Source organism: Quercus suber, unplaced genomic scaffold (genome assembly GCF_002906115.3).
Source record: "Quercus suber isolate HL8 unplaced genomic scaffold, Cork oak 2.0 scaffold_665, whole genome shotgun sequence".
Lineage (NCBI taxonomy): Eukaryota > Viridiplantae > Streptophyta > Magnoliopsida > Fagales > Fagaceae > Quercus > Quercus suber.
In genome coordinates this window covers 238,869-255,566 of record NW_027070106.1, presented here as the reverse complement: position 1 = coordinate 255,566, position 16,698 = coordinate 238,869, and the positions used below count along the sequence as shown (strand labels likewise).

The following is a 16,698-nucleotide window of genomic DNA, read 5'->3' as shown; positions in this document are numbered from 1 at the left end:
AAATAATTTTCTGTAAAGTTTGGAAGCTAAGACATCATTTGTATATAAATGGTTGTAATTACTTTGTGAACATCTTTATTGCATTTTTAGATTGTATGGATGTTTTTTTATGGATTTGGTTTGAAATGAATGGATGTGTTTTTATTTTATTTTATGGATTTGGTTAGAAATGAACAGGTTAATATAATGGCAAGTAAATGTAAAGAATATTAATAAAAAAATAAAATTGGTGACGATAATTTTCTTCGCCATATCTGACTATAAGCAAAAATTGGTGACGAAATAATTCGTCACCTGATCTATTGAAGTAAAAAAAAAAAAAAAACAATCGGTGACGCAAAATTTCGTCACCTAATCTATTGATATTGGAAAAAATATATATTTGGTGACGAAATATTTTGTCACTGAAAATAAGGTTTAGTGACGAAAACATTAGGTGACAAAAAACTTTTGTCACCTATCATTTTTTATTGGTGACGAAAAAATTTCTTCACCTATCTTTTCTTTTTTGGTGATGAAACATTTTCATCACCAATATAAAAGGTGACGGAGCTTAGTTGACGAATGTTTTTTCGTCACTATTTTGTCACCATATGTATTCGTGACGAAATAAGGACATATTGTGACGAAATGTTTTTGTCACTATAGCCCACTTTTGTTGTAGTGATAACAAATAAATTGTGAGCCCAATCACACAGTAGGCCCATTAACCGAGAATTGGACGCACACAACTATATCTAAAGGGAATTAAGATCGACAAACTACAAGCTTAAAAAAAAGTCATTGTCATTCTCATTTACATGTAGAATAATTTTAAGAATTCATTTTATATTTTATGCTTTTCTTTTGAAATTATTTAGATGTAAAATTATATATATATATATATATATATATTAATTGTAAAATGTAATAATATTTTATCAAACTTGATTCCTTTCTTGTAATACCATTTAATTTTCAATTGTTTTTATCGTATGTCTACCATTTATAATTGTTTTAACCATATTCTATAATTGAAAAATTATTAAAGAAATTATTTTATATAGTATTCATGTGGCTTCTAAATATTTAAACACATGTGATTTGAGATATATCATCACTTGACAAATATTTTGGGAGGATTATGATTTAATTTATTTTAGTATTATCTATAAATATGTTTATATTAACAAGAATATAAAGATTTAAAAAAAAAAGGAGGCTAAGTGATATTTTTCTATATATTACTCATCAATATAATTCTATACAATGGAAAACGAAATGTTTCCAGAAATGTTCCCAAAAAAGATGAGGGGAGAGGGGAGGAGGAGGGATTTTCCCACTTCCCAGGTCAACATGTAACTTTGGAAAAAATTCCAAACAATTGGATTTTTGTTTTTTTATTTATTTATTATTTTTTGAATATTAGATGAATTACTAATTCATGATCTGACATATAGAGAATGAAATCAATGAGAAATATAGGGTTTAAGGTGGCCATAAGCAAACAATTAAGAAGACCAAAAAAAAAAAAATAAAAAAAAAAAAAGAAGAAAAAAAAAAGCGATAATTTGTAATTTTTGGTGCAATTCTAAGGGCTTGTGAATTTAATAAGGATGCTACATGCATTCCAGTGGCAATTATGCTGTTTGTCTTCTTGTTGATGTTATTTATTTATTTATTTTTATTTAAAAAAAAGTAGGAAGGCAATCTGAGTTGGTTTTCACCTTAGCGTTATCTATACTCTATATAGATTTCTTTCTCGTGATATGTTTTGTTAATATTATTTTGACGATGTTATTGACGTTTTCTTTAATGACAAAGGGTTCCTATTCTAGCTACTCTTTGTTGAATGTCTAATGTCTTGAACAAAATTTTAATTGGTCAAGAAAGCGCATGAATCAAGAAAGTCATGAAAAACAAAATACATTAATCTATCATTTATGCATCCGCCCAAATATTTGCCAAGAAACTTTGGATAAACAAGAGTGCTCTTTCACTTTATTAGGTATATATCTTTGACTCTTTATTTATTTTTTCACCTTTAGGTAATATCTACTGCGATTATAGTTAATTCTTAATGATTATTAATATCTTGACTATATTGTAAGTTTTCAGAATCAAGAACTATAATTTATTTGGCTTTGGCAGTCAGTTTAGAACGGCGCCAGCAAAAGAAAGTTGTATTAGACTATTGGTCTCTTGCATGCATGGTCTTGAAAGTTGAAACTACTTTCTACAGTCAACTTTTTATAGTCATTTCGTATACTCATACCAATTTGTCCTTTCCTACGCACACCTCGTTTATAAAAACCATTTCCCAATGTCTCAATCAAGGAAGCAAATATAAAGCTTATAAAAAGCATGTTACTAATTAAGAAGGAAGCGAATACATATCCTCTGATACCTTTCTCTCTCTCTCTCTCTCTCTCTCTCTCTCTATAGCTCACATCATATATGCAGATGGGCAAGCTTACAAAACAAAGTTATCATCACCTCCCTAAGAATGAAAAACTCACAAAATCTAAGCAAAAACCCATCAAGATAACATATATATCTAGCCCAACGATGGTAAGAGCTTGTCATGCTTCTGAGTTTCGCAAAATAGTTCAAGAACTCACTGGCAAGAACTCTGATGACATCGAAATTCCTGGTGATAATCATGCAGCAAGTTCAGAGCAAGTCGGCTTGGTTTTTAATCATGAAGCTCCATACGCAAAAACAGCTGCTGAAATTGTGGGCGACCCTTTTTTGAAGACTATGATCTCACTTGAGCTCGACCAAGGTTACTTCTTGAGAGAAGTTTTGGGGAACATATGCTGATTTCTGTAATATCACACACACACACACACATATTTATATCCAGCTTGTAAAAATTTTGGTGTAAGCATAGGCACTCCCTTCATATTAATGTACTCCTTAATTTGTAAATTAATTCAAACAAACCAAGGCTTTGGTAATTTGAACCATTTAGTTTTTTTTTTTTTTTGATGGATTCACATGATAGAGACTAGATTTTGGTTTACATCTCATTTGTCTGGTGTGAAGGGGACTTAATCGAAACCATTCATGCAATGGATAAAATTTATATAAGATTCCTCAAATGCTGTGCCTTAAATCTCTTAATTAAATTGAACAATGTGGTTGTATTAATTGGTTGAATTTATTTGTTATTAAAAAAAAAAAATTCTGGTTGTTTATCACATAGTTAAATTTAATAAAAGAACCTAAGTTATATGGTTTAATTTTTTTTTTTTATGGTCATGGGCATTGTCTATTATACAGTACCTATTACACAAAGTACACATATTTCAGCTTTTGAGAGTCATGATTTTAGTTCAAAAAATAAATTCTGTGTTCAATGTGTACAACAAAGCCTGTGAACTAACAATTTCCCAATTTGTAAAGTAGAATAGGGTAGGAAGTAGGAACTGTACTAGAAGTGGTTTTCAAAATAGTAACAGAATGCAACCTTTGCTAGGCCAAATTGGCCAAATACCATCAATTTTTGAACTTTTTTGCACGAAAACACTGTTTCGGAAATAAATAGGAATCTACCACCTTTTTAAGTACTCGAGTTTGGTGAACCTGAGTAGTACATTTTCCAGTTCCACCGTGGCACAATGACATGGAACTTGGATTAAAAATTCCGCTTAGTACTCGAGCCCACGAAGCTCGAGTACTATATTACTATGCTACCCGAGTTTAGCAAACTCGGGTACCATTCTGTAATGGCCACATACAGAGTGTGCGCTTGGCCAGATTGGTACCCAAGTTTCCTAAACTCGGGTACCAATCTGCCTTAACACATTTTAAAAAAAAAAAACCTGGGCCAAAAAAACCATGGGCCAAATGGACTAAGGCAGATTGGTACCCGAGTTTCAGAAACTCGGGTACCAATCTGCCTTAGCAATGTTTTTTTTTAAAAGCCCTGGGCCAAATGGACTAAGGCAGATGGGTACCCGAGTTTCTGAAACTCGGGTACCAATTTGCCTTAACAAAGTTTTTTGAAAAAAACCCCTCGGCCAAAAAAACCCTGGGCCAATTTCAATAAGGCAGCTTGGTACCCGAGTTTCTGAAACTCGAGTACCTACTGCCACACTTCTTTATTACCCACTTACCCAGCTTGATCAATTAAGACACTTAAGTTCTTGATCAAGAACCCCAATCTGAATCCAACTCCAAAAGTCCATGCTTTTATGTATAAGCCACTCGTTGTATTTTTAGACTAATAGGGCATTTATGACTTAAGAGAATTATAGATACCATCCTAGTGGTATACTCTTAAAACAAGGAACTACCGTGTGCTTTATTTTGTGACACTCACCTCCCCTGTGGCTTGCTCTATTAGACATTTCCATTTATCAAAAACAGAATTTGATGATGTGGCAAATGAACTTACTAGAAAAGAATTGATAAAAAGAACATTCTACCCCAATTTACTTTGATGAGTAGTTAGTCAAGTAGGGGAGAAAGAGAAGCTGTGCGTATTCACGTTGCCTTAACAGCATTAGTTTGTTAGTCCATTACTAAACACAAGGGAGGTAAGTGTCACAAAATAAAACATGAGATAGTTGCTAGTTTTAAGGGTATTCCACAGGGACGGTATTTGTAATTGCCTAAATTAGTTTTAGTAGAAACTACAATGGAAACCATTATAGCCCCATCTCCTCATCAAAGTATAAACCAAGTCTGCAGTGTTAGTTGCCTAGTAAAGTCATCTCCTCAAAGTGATAATTATCTGACTCTGATTTTGAAATTATCACTATCAACCATATATGTCAATACATCACCACAGTTTTAGGTACAAAGATATATATAAATCATTAGAATAAAAAAAAAACAAATCAAAGAATTTACATTGTTCTTTTTTCTTGTCCTACAAATTTCAAAAACAATGTGTCTAATTAAAATTTTGATGACAGGAATGGAAAAGGATCAAACAAAACACACAAACAAATGAACAAAACCCCAACAAAACCCACAATAAATCAAATGAAACCGAAGCAAACCCACAAAAAAAAAAAAAAAAAAAAAAAATTAAACAAATGAAACCCACATCCCAGAGCCTATATGGATTTAGATTTAGTAGAAATAGAGGATTAGAGAGGTCAACGAAGAAGAGAAAAGTTAGAGTGACAAACTTGTATTGCCATGAGAAATGGACAAGAAGAAGAGCTTCTGCTGCCGAAGAAGAGAGCGAGAGCGAGACTGAGAGGGAGATGATAGCGAGATTGAGAGGGAGATAGCAAGACTGAGAGCGAGAGCTCGCCGACGAAGTCTTCTACCGTCGACGGGTTCTTTGCCGCCGATAGTGTGAGGGTTTGGGCTTTAGGTGTGAAGGAGAGTGAGAGTGTGTGAGTGAGAGTCTGTTCTGTGAGTGAGAGTGAGAAGTGAAAGTGAGGAGTGAGAGTAGCAAAAATAAGGTTGAGTTTAGCTGCCTACCCGCAAGTACTCGAGCTCACGAAGCTCAAGTACCAAGCAGAATTTTTAAATCCAAATGCCATGTCATTGTGCCACGGTGGAACTGGAAAATGTAGTACTCGAGTTCACCAAACTCGAGTACTTAAAAAGATGGTAGATTCCTGTTTATTTCCGAAACAGTGTTTTCATTCAAAAAAGTTCAAAAATTGATGGTATTTGGCCAATTTGGCCACCTTTGCTACACGTTATTGTTATTATATATATATATATATATAATAAATAATAAAATAAAAAATAAAAAAACATTAATTTGTAGTCTGGAAAACTTGGGAAACATAGCTGACATTTGACAACTCATCCTTGAAGAAGAAAAATCAAAATGATTTATTCCGTCGAACTCTAGAGCATGGTAGTCTTGGTTCTCAAGGATTCTGAACAAAATGATTTATTGCACCAAACTCTAGAGCATGGTAGCCTTGGTTCTCAAGGATTCAAATCTAAACTAGATTTCTATTGTACACACAATAGAACAATTCAAATTAACAATTGGCTGTTTAAACACCGCCCCATATATAATATAATGCAATAGAGAGTGTGTAGTATATGGAAATTACACTGAAATGAAGAGACAGAGTATTTGAGACAGAGCGTAGAAATACTCTGTATCTGTGCTCCTTCTAGCACAAATTAATTATTTTTTAATCAGATATTTATTACAATCCTGCAACCAACGAGTTTGGTATCAAAACCAACTCCTTTTGTCCTAAATTTTCCATTCCCATAAGCTTGAACCATAAACCATGGTAGCAAGTCCTATTGAATCCACTTTCAACTATGTTTAAAACATGGTACTGTCTTCATTGGTGAGGGGGAGTGAGAATTATGTGGTTAAACAATTAATTTTACTATTTTTCAAAAGCTTAAACTTTCATTATTTCTATGTAATTTTGTGATTTTTCATTTGTATTGGGCTTATGAATTGAAGTGGTTATAACGCAAGAATGGAAGTTAGTTGCTGAGCAGTTCGCTCCTACGAACTCAAGCAAGAGGCAAAGTTCAAGTTGGAAAAATAGTCGAGGCAATGAGTTCACCTCTTCCTCTCACATAGCAGAGGGGTGAACTTCCAGTTCATCTCACATTGCCAGTTCTGCTTACCAAAAATGGCCCACTTGGAGCTCTCGATTCCTTGGCGCGGCTCAATGAAGCAACCGCACCGTCCTACCTATTTAATGTTTGAGAATAGGTCGAGGGTGTTGCGCCCCCGATGCCTCTAATCATTGGCTTTACCCGATAGAACTCGTACGTGGGCTCCAGCTATCCTGAGGGAAACTTCGGAGGGAACTAGCTGCTAGACGGTTCGATTAGTCTTTTGCCCCTATACCCAAGTCAGACGAACAATTTGCACGTCAGTATCGCTGTTTCACAAAACTTGAGACAATTTTGTTACATTTTTTTTTCCCAATAATTACGCCCTTTTTGCCTACTTATATAAGCCCCATTTCCCATAAATTTGTATACCAAAATTCCCATATAAAGATCTAGAGAGAGCCCATAAACCCTAGTGCAAAACCCTCATCAATCTCTCTTCCTTCTCCCTCTCTCGATTGCGAAATCCAAGAGAAGAGATCAAGTCCATCACACACAAATGACAAACCATCCTTCAAAGTTATTGTGTTGATTGGAATTTGGTTACCATTAGAGCAATCGCAGAACATTTAAGGAGACTTGGAAATTGTAATTGGAGCACAATTGCAAATTTGGTGACTAAAGGAGAGAAAGGACTCGTAGAGGCAGTTGTGAGCATGAATTTGGAAGGCTTTGTATGTAAGATATATTACAAACTGTTTCTTCTAGTGGATCATTTGGCGGCGGTACACTATGGAGAGGTATTTCCACCTAGTACACATGTTTTTCTCTTCATAAATGATAAGTGTAATTTTTACATGATTTTTATTATCCTCTTATTTATTAAAATTGTTAGTTTTCCTTTATTTCTTTTGATTTGATTTGATTTTTTTAATTTATATTTATCTATTCATTTGTGCTTTGAAGGAATGAGAAGAGCAAGGAATCAAAGGAATTTTGTACAAAATCCAAGTCCAATTCGGATTAGGATTCCAGCCTGCACATCAGTTAGTATTTTCAGCATAACTTTGGGCTCAGATATCCAATCGAGATGATTCAAGTTGGGCTGGAAAGTTAACTTAAAGGGCTACAACTTTGTAGTTTACCAAAAGTCCGAATTCTGACGTTAAATGGGCCAAAATTGTCGGTTAAGTGAAGCCTAAAAATCTGGGATTTTCTCCAAACGGGAATAGGATTCCTTGACCTATTTAAAGGCTCTTTAGGGTAAAAAGAAAAAAAAGGAGAGAAAACCTGAGAGGAAAAGGGGGCTGCCGCATTGAAGATTTTTCTTTTAGGAGTCTTTCTGAAGAGGAGGATCTGAGGGCAAAGGCGAGAGCTTCATGTTGATCAACCATCAGATGAAAGACATAAGTTTTATTTGTTTTCTTTTCAGTTTTATTATGAACTAAATTTTATTTTCTAGAGCGTTGATGTAGTCTAGCAATGAACACACAATTTATATTCTGAATTATTTTATTTTTAATATTTCCATGATTGAGTGTTTAATTCTTATTCTTAATGCTTACTATTTTTTACGAATTATGGTTTGATCAATTGAATTACAATGAGACCGAGAGGTGATTTGTTATTTTAGTTCTAGAATTAAACACCATTAGTTGAGCGAAAGTAGAGATGCTTTACCGCGACTAGTGTGATTTTTCAAAAAATTCAAAGTACGTAATGAGTCTCCAATTAATTAAATTCACATAGAGATATGGAATTGTTAGTTGAAGATATTTTTAATATTATTCGAGAGAAGATATTGAATACTTAAGGAATTTTTAATCATCAACGGGAGATTATTAGAATTTAATAATTAGGAAGAATAAATTGTGTGGGATTTGTTAGGTGAAATCAACTGCTCTAGATCCATTCTTATCATATTTTTACACTTTTAGATTTTACGCTTTGTTAATTTTTTATTCATAGATTTATTTTTATTAAATAGTTTAATTTAATTCAAATAGTAGAACGTTCCATCTATTTTCGATTTTCCAAATAGTACTTAATTTAGTAAATTTCGGTATTCAATAACATAGTTAATCCCTGTGGGTTCGACATTCGTTTTCTAAAAACACTTTACTACTTGTTACGATTCTGTGCGCTTGCAGATTATTTTACGCGAACAAGTTTTTGGCGCCGTTGCCGGGGATTAACTATTTGTTATTGATATTGATACTAGCTAGATATTTACTACTTTGGATTTTATTTTATTTAATAAAAAAAAAAAATTAAGTGCATCTGAGTTTGTTTTCTTTCTTTTCAGGAAGTAGAAGTGCATGCCCCGATCTAAACCATTAGACCATACAATCTTTGATCCTGAAATTGAAAGAACCTTACGTCAGCTCAAGAAGGAAAAGAAGAAAGAGGCCAACACATCTCTATCTAAGATGGCCGATCAAGAGCAAAAGGCGTTAAGGGATTATGCTATGCCCTCGGTAAATGGAGCTACATCGAGCATAAGGAGGCCAGCCATACAAGCCAATAATTTTGAGATCAAGCCGGCCATCATTCAGATGATACAGCAGACTGTCCAGTTCGGGGGGCTGTCACAAGAGGATCCTAATGTCCATATTGCAAATTTCTTGGAAATTTGTGATACTTTTAAACATAACGGAGTGACAGATGATGCGATTCGACTAAGGCTTTTTCCCTTCTCACTTAGGGATAAAGCAAAAGTTTGGTTGAATTCTTTGCCACCTGGCATCATTACTACATGGGAGGAGTTGGCACAAAAATTTTTAGCAAAATATTTCCCTCCCGCGAAGACAGCAAAGCTAAGGAATGATATCACCACGTTCATCCAATTTGAGGGTGAATCATTATATGAAGCATGGGAGAGGTACAAAGAATTATTGCGAAGGTGTCCTCATCATGACCTTCCAGCATGGCTTCAAGTGCAAACATTCTACAATGGTCTAGGAGCTACAAACAGGTCTATGGTTGATGCAGCAGCTGGTGGAGCTTTAATGAGTAAAACTCATGAGGCAGCCTATGAACTTCTGGAAGAATTGGCATCCAACAATTATCAATGGCCTACAGAAAGAGCAATGCCAAGAAAGGCAGCTGGAGTTTTAGAACTTGATTCTATTACCTCATTGGCGGCACAAATGGCAACTTTGTCTCAACAACTAGGTAAAATGAATGTTAATGCTATTCAAACTAATGTTGTTTGTGATCATTGTGCAGGAAATCATTCAAGTGTCGACTGCCAAGTGGAAAATCCTTTTGCCCAATCGAGTTATGGACAGACAAATTACGTGTCAAATTTTCAACGTCAAAATAATCCATACTCGAACACGTACAATCCTGGATGGAGGAATCACCCCAACTTCTCATGGAGCAATAACCAAGGGCAAGCTAAACCACCTCAGCAATTTCCACAGCAAGAGAAGAAGCCGACACTTGAGGACATGTTCATGCAGTACATGCAGTAGACAGATGTGGCGATCCAAAACCACTCAGCTTCAATCCACAATCTTGAGGTGCAAATCGGTCAGCTCTCAAGCATGCTCACAGAGAGGACTGCAGGAACTTTGCCAAGCAACACTGTCACCAATCCGAAAGAACATGTAAAGGCAATATCATTGAGAAGTGGGCGAACATATGAGGAGCCAAAAGTAACAAATGCCAAACAAGATAAACCTGTGGATAATGAGGAGTCAAAGATGAAGGAAGTCGAGTCAGAGATGAAAGAAATGGAGCAAGCTGAGAAAACTAAGGAGAATGAAAGAGCTTCAAAATACAAAAAATCCAGGGAAGTTACTTTTGAGACTTATTCTCCTTCAATTTATGATCCACCAATTCCTTTTCCGCAAAGATTAAGAAAAAACAATGTGGATGATCAGTTTTCTAAATTTCTAAGTATATTTAAGCAATTGCATATTAATATTCCTCTCATTGAAGCTTTGGAACAAATGCCTAAATATGCTAAATTTTTGAAGGATATTATATCAAAGAAGCGGAAACTGGAGGAGCATGAAACAGTAATGCTGACAGAGGAGAGTAGTGCAATCTTACAAAAGAAGCTGCCACCTAAACTGAAAGATCCAGGGAGTTTCACTATCCCTTGCACTATAGGACAATCTTATTTTGATAGAGCTTTATGTGATTTAGGGGCAAGTATTAATCTAATGCCTCTCTCTGTTTTCAGGAAATTAGGTCTTGGAGAAGTAAAGCCGACTACTATCTCTTTACAATTGGCGGATAGATCCATTAAATATCCAAGAGGAGTCATTGAGAACGTATTAGTAAAAGTTGACAAGTTCATCTTCCCGGCTGACTTCATTGTCCTTGATATGGATGAGGACGAGGAGATTCCTTTGATATTGGGTCGACCTTTCCTTGCGACTGGGAGAACCTTAATTGATGTCCAGCAAGGAAAACTTGTTTTGAGGGTCGGAGAGGATGAGGTCACTTTTAATGTATTCAAGTCTATGGAATTTCCTTCCGAGACACATTCTTGTTTTCAAATAAGTGACCGAGACATGATCATGGCCGATGAGACTTGTGCAATTGATTTTCAAAAGTTACCACTTGAGGTATGTCTTACTCGCTCTACACTTGTTAAATTCAATAATGAAGAGGTTAAAGAGTGTGAAAGATATTTGGAGGCTACACCACTCTTTCCTCCTTCAATGCAACCAAAAGTGGAAGACCTAAAATCATGTCAGCCAACATCTCCACCAGAGGAACCTCCTAAACTTGAGCTCAAACCGCTTCCATCAAATTTAAGGTACGCTTTCTTAGGCCAAGACTCTACTTTGCCAGTTATTATTAACAGTTCTTTGAGTGATGTAGAGGAGGAAAAGTTGCTGAGAATCTTGCGGGAACACAAAATGGCTTTGGGTTGGACCATCTCTGACATCAAAGGAATTAGTCCTTCAATTTGCACACATAGGATTTTAATGGAGGATAACATCTAGCTACAGACGTTAAATAAAGCGCTTTTGGGAGGCAACCCAAGTTTTTTATTTTTATGTTTATGTTTTTATTTTTTCTTTATCTTATTTTTTTTTTTTTTTTTTTTTTTTTTTCTTTTTCTTTCATTTTGTAGGAATAAAGAGACCAAAGAAATCTTCAATGGGTACATGGTTGCACCTCAAGGAAAAATATTCAATTAAAAATCAGGGGAGCATCTCTTCTCCTTTCTCATTCTTTTAATTACTTTTTCTTCCTTTTTCCCATTGAGGACAATGTGAAATTTAAGTTTGGGGGAAGGGAATTTATTTTATTTTTAATATTTCAAAAAAAAAAAAAGCCTATGATAAGATTATGGTTGAATTTTCTTATAATTTTTAGGAATCATTCTCATTGCTTAAGTCCAGTCGTTAATTCTTTACTTGATCTTGTTTAATTTGATATGATCATTAATCATTGTGCATACCTAGAGAAATTTTATGTGAATTTTGTAAATTTGGACGATCTCTACTTATTCTAGAACTTGTTGAATTACTCTCATGGAGAAATCTTATACAGAATGTTACTTGGGAAGTGATTTAGGCATTCTTTGAATCAATTGAGCCTTTCAAGCTTACCTCTTTATTATCTTTATCCCTAGTTACCCAATTGACCTATTCTTACACTGGGTTGAAGAAAAGAGAAGATATATGAGTGTTTGGAAAAAAAAAAAAAAAAAAAGAAAAAAAAAAAAAAGGAAGAGGAAGAAGAAAAAGAAAATTGTACAAAGTTCCATTTACTCCAATGTTTTGAGTTGCTTAGTAACTAGGGGTATTCATTACCAATGTTTACTCTTACGTCAAATCGTAACTTGAAATATGAGTATGCAAAAGCACTTCAAGTTTGTGACTTGTTGAGTAACTGGGTGCATCCATCACAAATGCCTGCATTCACGTCAAAAGATAAGTGACGACTTGAAGTAAGAAAAAAAAAAAAAAAAAAAAAAAAAATTGATGAAGAGAGGTATTTTGAGATATTCAAAGGACTGAGAAAAAGTTATATTTTAGAAGTGAGAATGCTCTATTTGCTTGAACCTTATCTTTTCTTTATAGCCCTCACCATAGCCATACATCACAAGCCTAATAAAGACCTTTTGATCCTGGGTAATATTTTGTTTTATATTAGTGGAGAGTGATTTAAAAAGCAAGTTTATGGAATTTTTAGAGATCTGTACTTATTTACTTGTTTGCATAAAACTATCCGGGAAGCTAATGATGAAGTGAGAATGATAATGCGATGGAGTTGAGTTTTGAATTAACTTTTGGACTTGATTAATTTGGAATGATTCCTTTGAATTATAAGCTTTATGCAGATCTTTGAGGCCAGAAAAATTTTATTTATTTATTTTCTCTTTTCTCTTTTTGCTCGAGGACTAGCAAAGTTTAAGTTTGGGGGAATTTGATAAGTGTAATTTTTACATGATTTTTATTATCCTCTTATTTATTAAAATTGTTAGTTTTCCTTTATTTCTTTTGATTTGATTTGATTTTTTTTATTTATATTTATCTATTCATTTGTGCTTTGAAGGAATGAGAAGAGCAAGGAATCAAAGGAATTTTGTACAAAATCCAAGTCCAATTCGGATTAGGATTCCAGCCTGCACATCAGTTAGTATTTTCAGCATAACTTTGGGCTCAGATATCCAATCGAGATGATTCAAGTTGGGCTGGAAAGTTAACTTAAAGGGCTACAACTTTGTAGTTTACCAAAAGTCCGAATTCTGACGTTAAATGGGCCAAAATCGTCGGTTAAGTGAAGCCTAAAAATCTGGGATTTTCTCCAAACGGGAATAGGATTCCTTGACCTATTTAAAGGCTCTTTAGGGTAAAAAGAAAAAAAAGGAGAGAAAACCTGAGAGGAAAAGGGGGCTGCCGCATTGAAGATTTTTCTTTTAGGAGTCTTTCTGAAGAGGAGGATCTGAGGGCAAAGGCGAGAGCTTCATGTTGATCAACCATCAGATGAAAGACATAAGTTTTATTTGTTTTCTTTTCAGTTTTATTATGAACTAAATTTTATTTTCTAGAGCGTTGATGTAGTCTAGCAATGAACACACAATTTATATTCTGAATTATTTTATTTTTAATATTTCCATGATTGAGTGTTTAATTCTTATTCTTAATGCTTACTATTTTTTACGAATTATGGTTTGATCAATTGAATTACAATGAGACCGAGAGGTGATTTGTTATTTTAGTTCTAGAATTAAACACCATTAGTTGAGCGAAAGTAGAGATGCTTTACCGCGACTAGTGTGATTTTTCAAAAAATTCAAAGTACGTAATGAGTCTCCAATTAATTAAATTCACATAGAGATATGGAATTGTTAGTTGAAGATATTTTTAATATTATTCGAGAGAAGATATTGAATACTTAAGGAATTTTTAATCATCAACGGGAGATTATTAGAATTTAATAATTAGGAAGAATAAATTGTGTGGGATTTGTTAGGTGAAATCAACTGCTCTAGATCCATTCTTATCATATTTTTACACTTTTAGATTTTACGCTTTGTTAATTTTTTATTCATAGATTTATTTTTATTAAATAGTTTAATTTAATTCAAATAGTAGAACGTTCCATCTATTTTCGATTTTCCAAATAGTACTTAATTTAGTAAATTTCGGTATTCAATAACATAGTTAATCATGACGATTTTTTTTTATAGATGCTACCTATTGCGAGATTCAAACCTGAAACATCCAGAGTAAACCTACCTCCCAAAAGGATTGCTAGTATAAAGGAGTAAGACAAGAAAATAAAGCCAACCTCTCTAAGGAAGTTGAAGATGCTCATTGATTTATCTTACTAATGTATGTCTATTCAACATGGAAACATATGGTGATGTGGATACTGGATAGTGCTTGTATTAATCACATGATAGGAAGTTGAGAACTTTTCGTAAAGCTAGCATGACGAAGACTTCTCATATACAGTACAACTTAGAGATGACAAACTTCACGACCACAAAGGAAAACAAGTAGTTGTTGAGTAAAAAAAAGGTAACTCTAAACTTATGGTTTTATGTGTATTATGTTCCTGGCTCAACTTCAAATTTATGAACTGCGTTTGTTTTTAGACCTCTTAAAACACAACCAGATTAACTTAGTTAATTAGCCAAGTGATTATTTAGTCAAATTATGCAGATCTAGGTTAACACAGATAAATCATGTCAATATAAAATGCGGAAAAGAAAGAGCACAAAGATATAATGACCCAAGAAAACCAAACTGGTAAAAAACCTGTGGAGGATTTAACCTAGCTATTCTCAAGGTAAAATAGCAAAACCACTATGAAAGAATTGAAGTTTGTACAATAGCGACTTAGACTACTAATATCCTATTGCTACCTCGTGTAGAAAACTTACTACCACAACCCCATGATAGCTTCGAGTCTACGAACTATTTCTTTCTTTGGCCTTTGCAAAACACAAACACCCATGTTTGTGACTTTGAGATCCCACTCAAAGGTTTAGCAACACAAACTCTCCTATTTGTGACTCCAAGACCACGTTTGAAGGTTTAGATCATCAACACCTTTAATGACTAGAGAAGGTAGCAACTTCTACAACACTAGATCTTGAGATTCTTTAAGTAATAACACGAGTAGAAAATATGAGAGAGTTTTTTAGGTACAAAACCCTAAATACAAAAGAGGCACACTCTTCTCTCTCTGAAAAGCCTCATAAAAACGTGCTTAGGGTTTCCTTTATATACTAGGAGAAGTAAATTTGAAACCCTAATCCTTAATGGGCTTGAACTGTTGTTTGGGCTTAATTAAAATTCTACAGATACGACTTTCGATCGGTCGAGCCTATTCTTCGATCAATCGAACCAGGCAAATTCTGAAATATTCTTTCTACAGCTTGTATGTTTTTGTATGTTCACGATTTGCCAATTGTTCTAAACTTTTAGAACCTAACAATCTCTCCCTTTGGCAATTGCTTAAATACAAGAACAACCCAATACAATAAAATGACCAATTACATCACAAATCCCAATTTAAGACTCCTAATCTATAAGTTGCAAGAAGAGGTAGAAGGTCTTGATCAAAATGTACCAGTTTTTCCTGAAACAATCAACAAACACATCGCCGCATGTGTGGAAGGAAAGACATATAAACAATAATATGAAACAGAATATAAAAAACAAAAGTAAATTCTAACTCTCCCCTTAAGTTAGATACATCAAAAAGTTTTTATATTCTCCCTCTTTGAAAAACAATTTTATCTCCCCCTAAACAAAACAAACAGGACTCCCATATTTCATCTATTTCTCCCCCTTTTTGTTATGTATTGACAAAGACAACTTAAACAAAGAGACAATAGAGAAGTAAGGGAACACAAAACTATTCAACTCTATAGAAAATAGAGACAACTCCCCCTATGAAGAGCAAAGGTTAAAAACAAGCTTTTTCCCCTATAAAAATAAGAAAAACAAAACATGTTTTAGGAAAAACAATTTTGGGGAAAAATTAGAAGGGAGGATACACATGAAGAAAAATATTCTCTCTTTCAACAAATGCATACTTGACACTTTGTGACCCATAAACAGTTGCATAAGTAGAGAAAATATTTGTACATTGATTATCCATCATATCTCTTAAGAAAAACATTTTATGCAGTTTACACATAAAAATAGCATATACTGATAGGCCACAAACTAAATGACCCATTGTGATTAAACCAATTAATTAATTAGCCAAGTTATTAATTAATCAATTTATCATGCAATTGCGTGGAAGCACAAAAAAATCACCAAAAAACTAAATATGCGGCGAAAATTAAATGACACGGTGATTTGTTTACAAATGGGGAAAAACCTCGCGGCAAAAACCCTACCGGGTGATTTTCAGGTCACCACTTTCGAAACTTCACTATTATCAAATCAAGCAGTTACAAGTAAAGGAATCCGAAGTACCTTACCAACCTACAGTTGAACCCTTACCCCAATACCCGATTGGATTTGATCTGTAGCGACAGTTCCCACCTTTGATGCACGGCTTCCAAGTACGTGACTAACCAATGCGCAGATCCCAGTACGCGACTTCAAAACACCAACTTAAGGAAGAGAGGTTGGCTGCAAAGTTCTTCAGTTCATCCTACACGATGAAGATCAAGAAGATGCTTGGTTACAAAACCCTATGGTGCAAATACACAGCAACTTCTTTAGAGAAGATGAACTAGGTCAAGAACTTCGTCTTTTGATCACAATT

At 34.2% G+C, this 16,698-nt stretch overlaps 2 protein-coding genes and 1 non-coding gene across 3 annotated transcripts; 2 read left to right on the top strand and 1 right to left on the bottom strand.

The window, feature by feature from the left end:
• The first annotated feature begins 8,807 nt into the window (after positions 1–8,807).
• On the top strand, positions 8,808–9,965 carry LOC136064323 (uncharacterized). Its single transcript, XM_065765935.1, has one exon. It carries the CDS (start codon positions 8,808–8,810, stop codon positions 9,963–9,965), a length of 1,158 nt encoding a protein of 385 aa, XP_065622007.1.
• On the bottom strand, positions 9,303–9,409 carry LOC112035840 (small nucleolar RNA R71). Its single transcript, XR_002885551.1, has one exon. It is a non-coding gene; the product is annotated as a small nucleolar RNA R71 (small nucleolar RNA).
• Positions 9,966–9,986: 21 nt separating the features above from the next.
• On the top strand, positions 9,987–11,777 carry LOC112021756 (uncharacterized). Its single transcript, XM_065765931.1, has 2 exons — positions 9,987–11,069; positions 11,142–11,777. The coding sequence occupies exons 1-2, from the start codon at positions 10,038–10,040 to the stop codon at positions 11,451–11,453; spliced, it is 1,344 nt and encodes a 447-aa protein (XP_065622003.1). The 5' UTR covers positions 9,987–10,037; the 3' UTR covers positions 11,454–11,777.
• Positions 11,778–16,698: the final 4,921 nt, after the last annotated feature.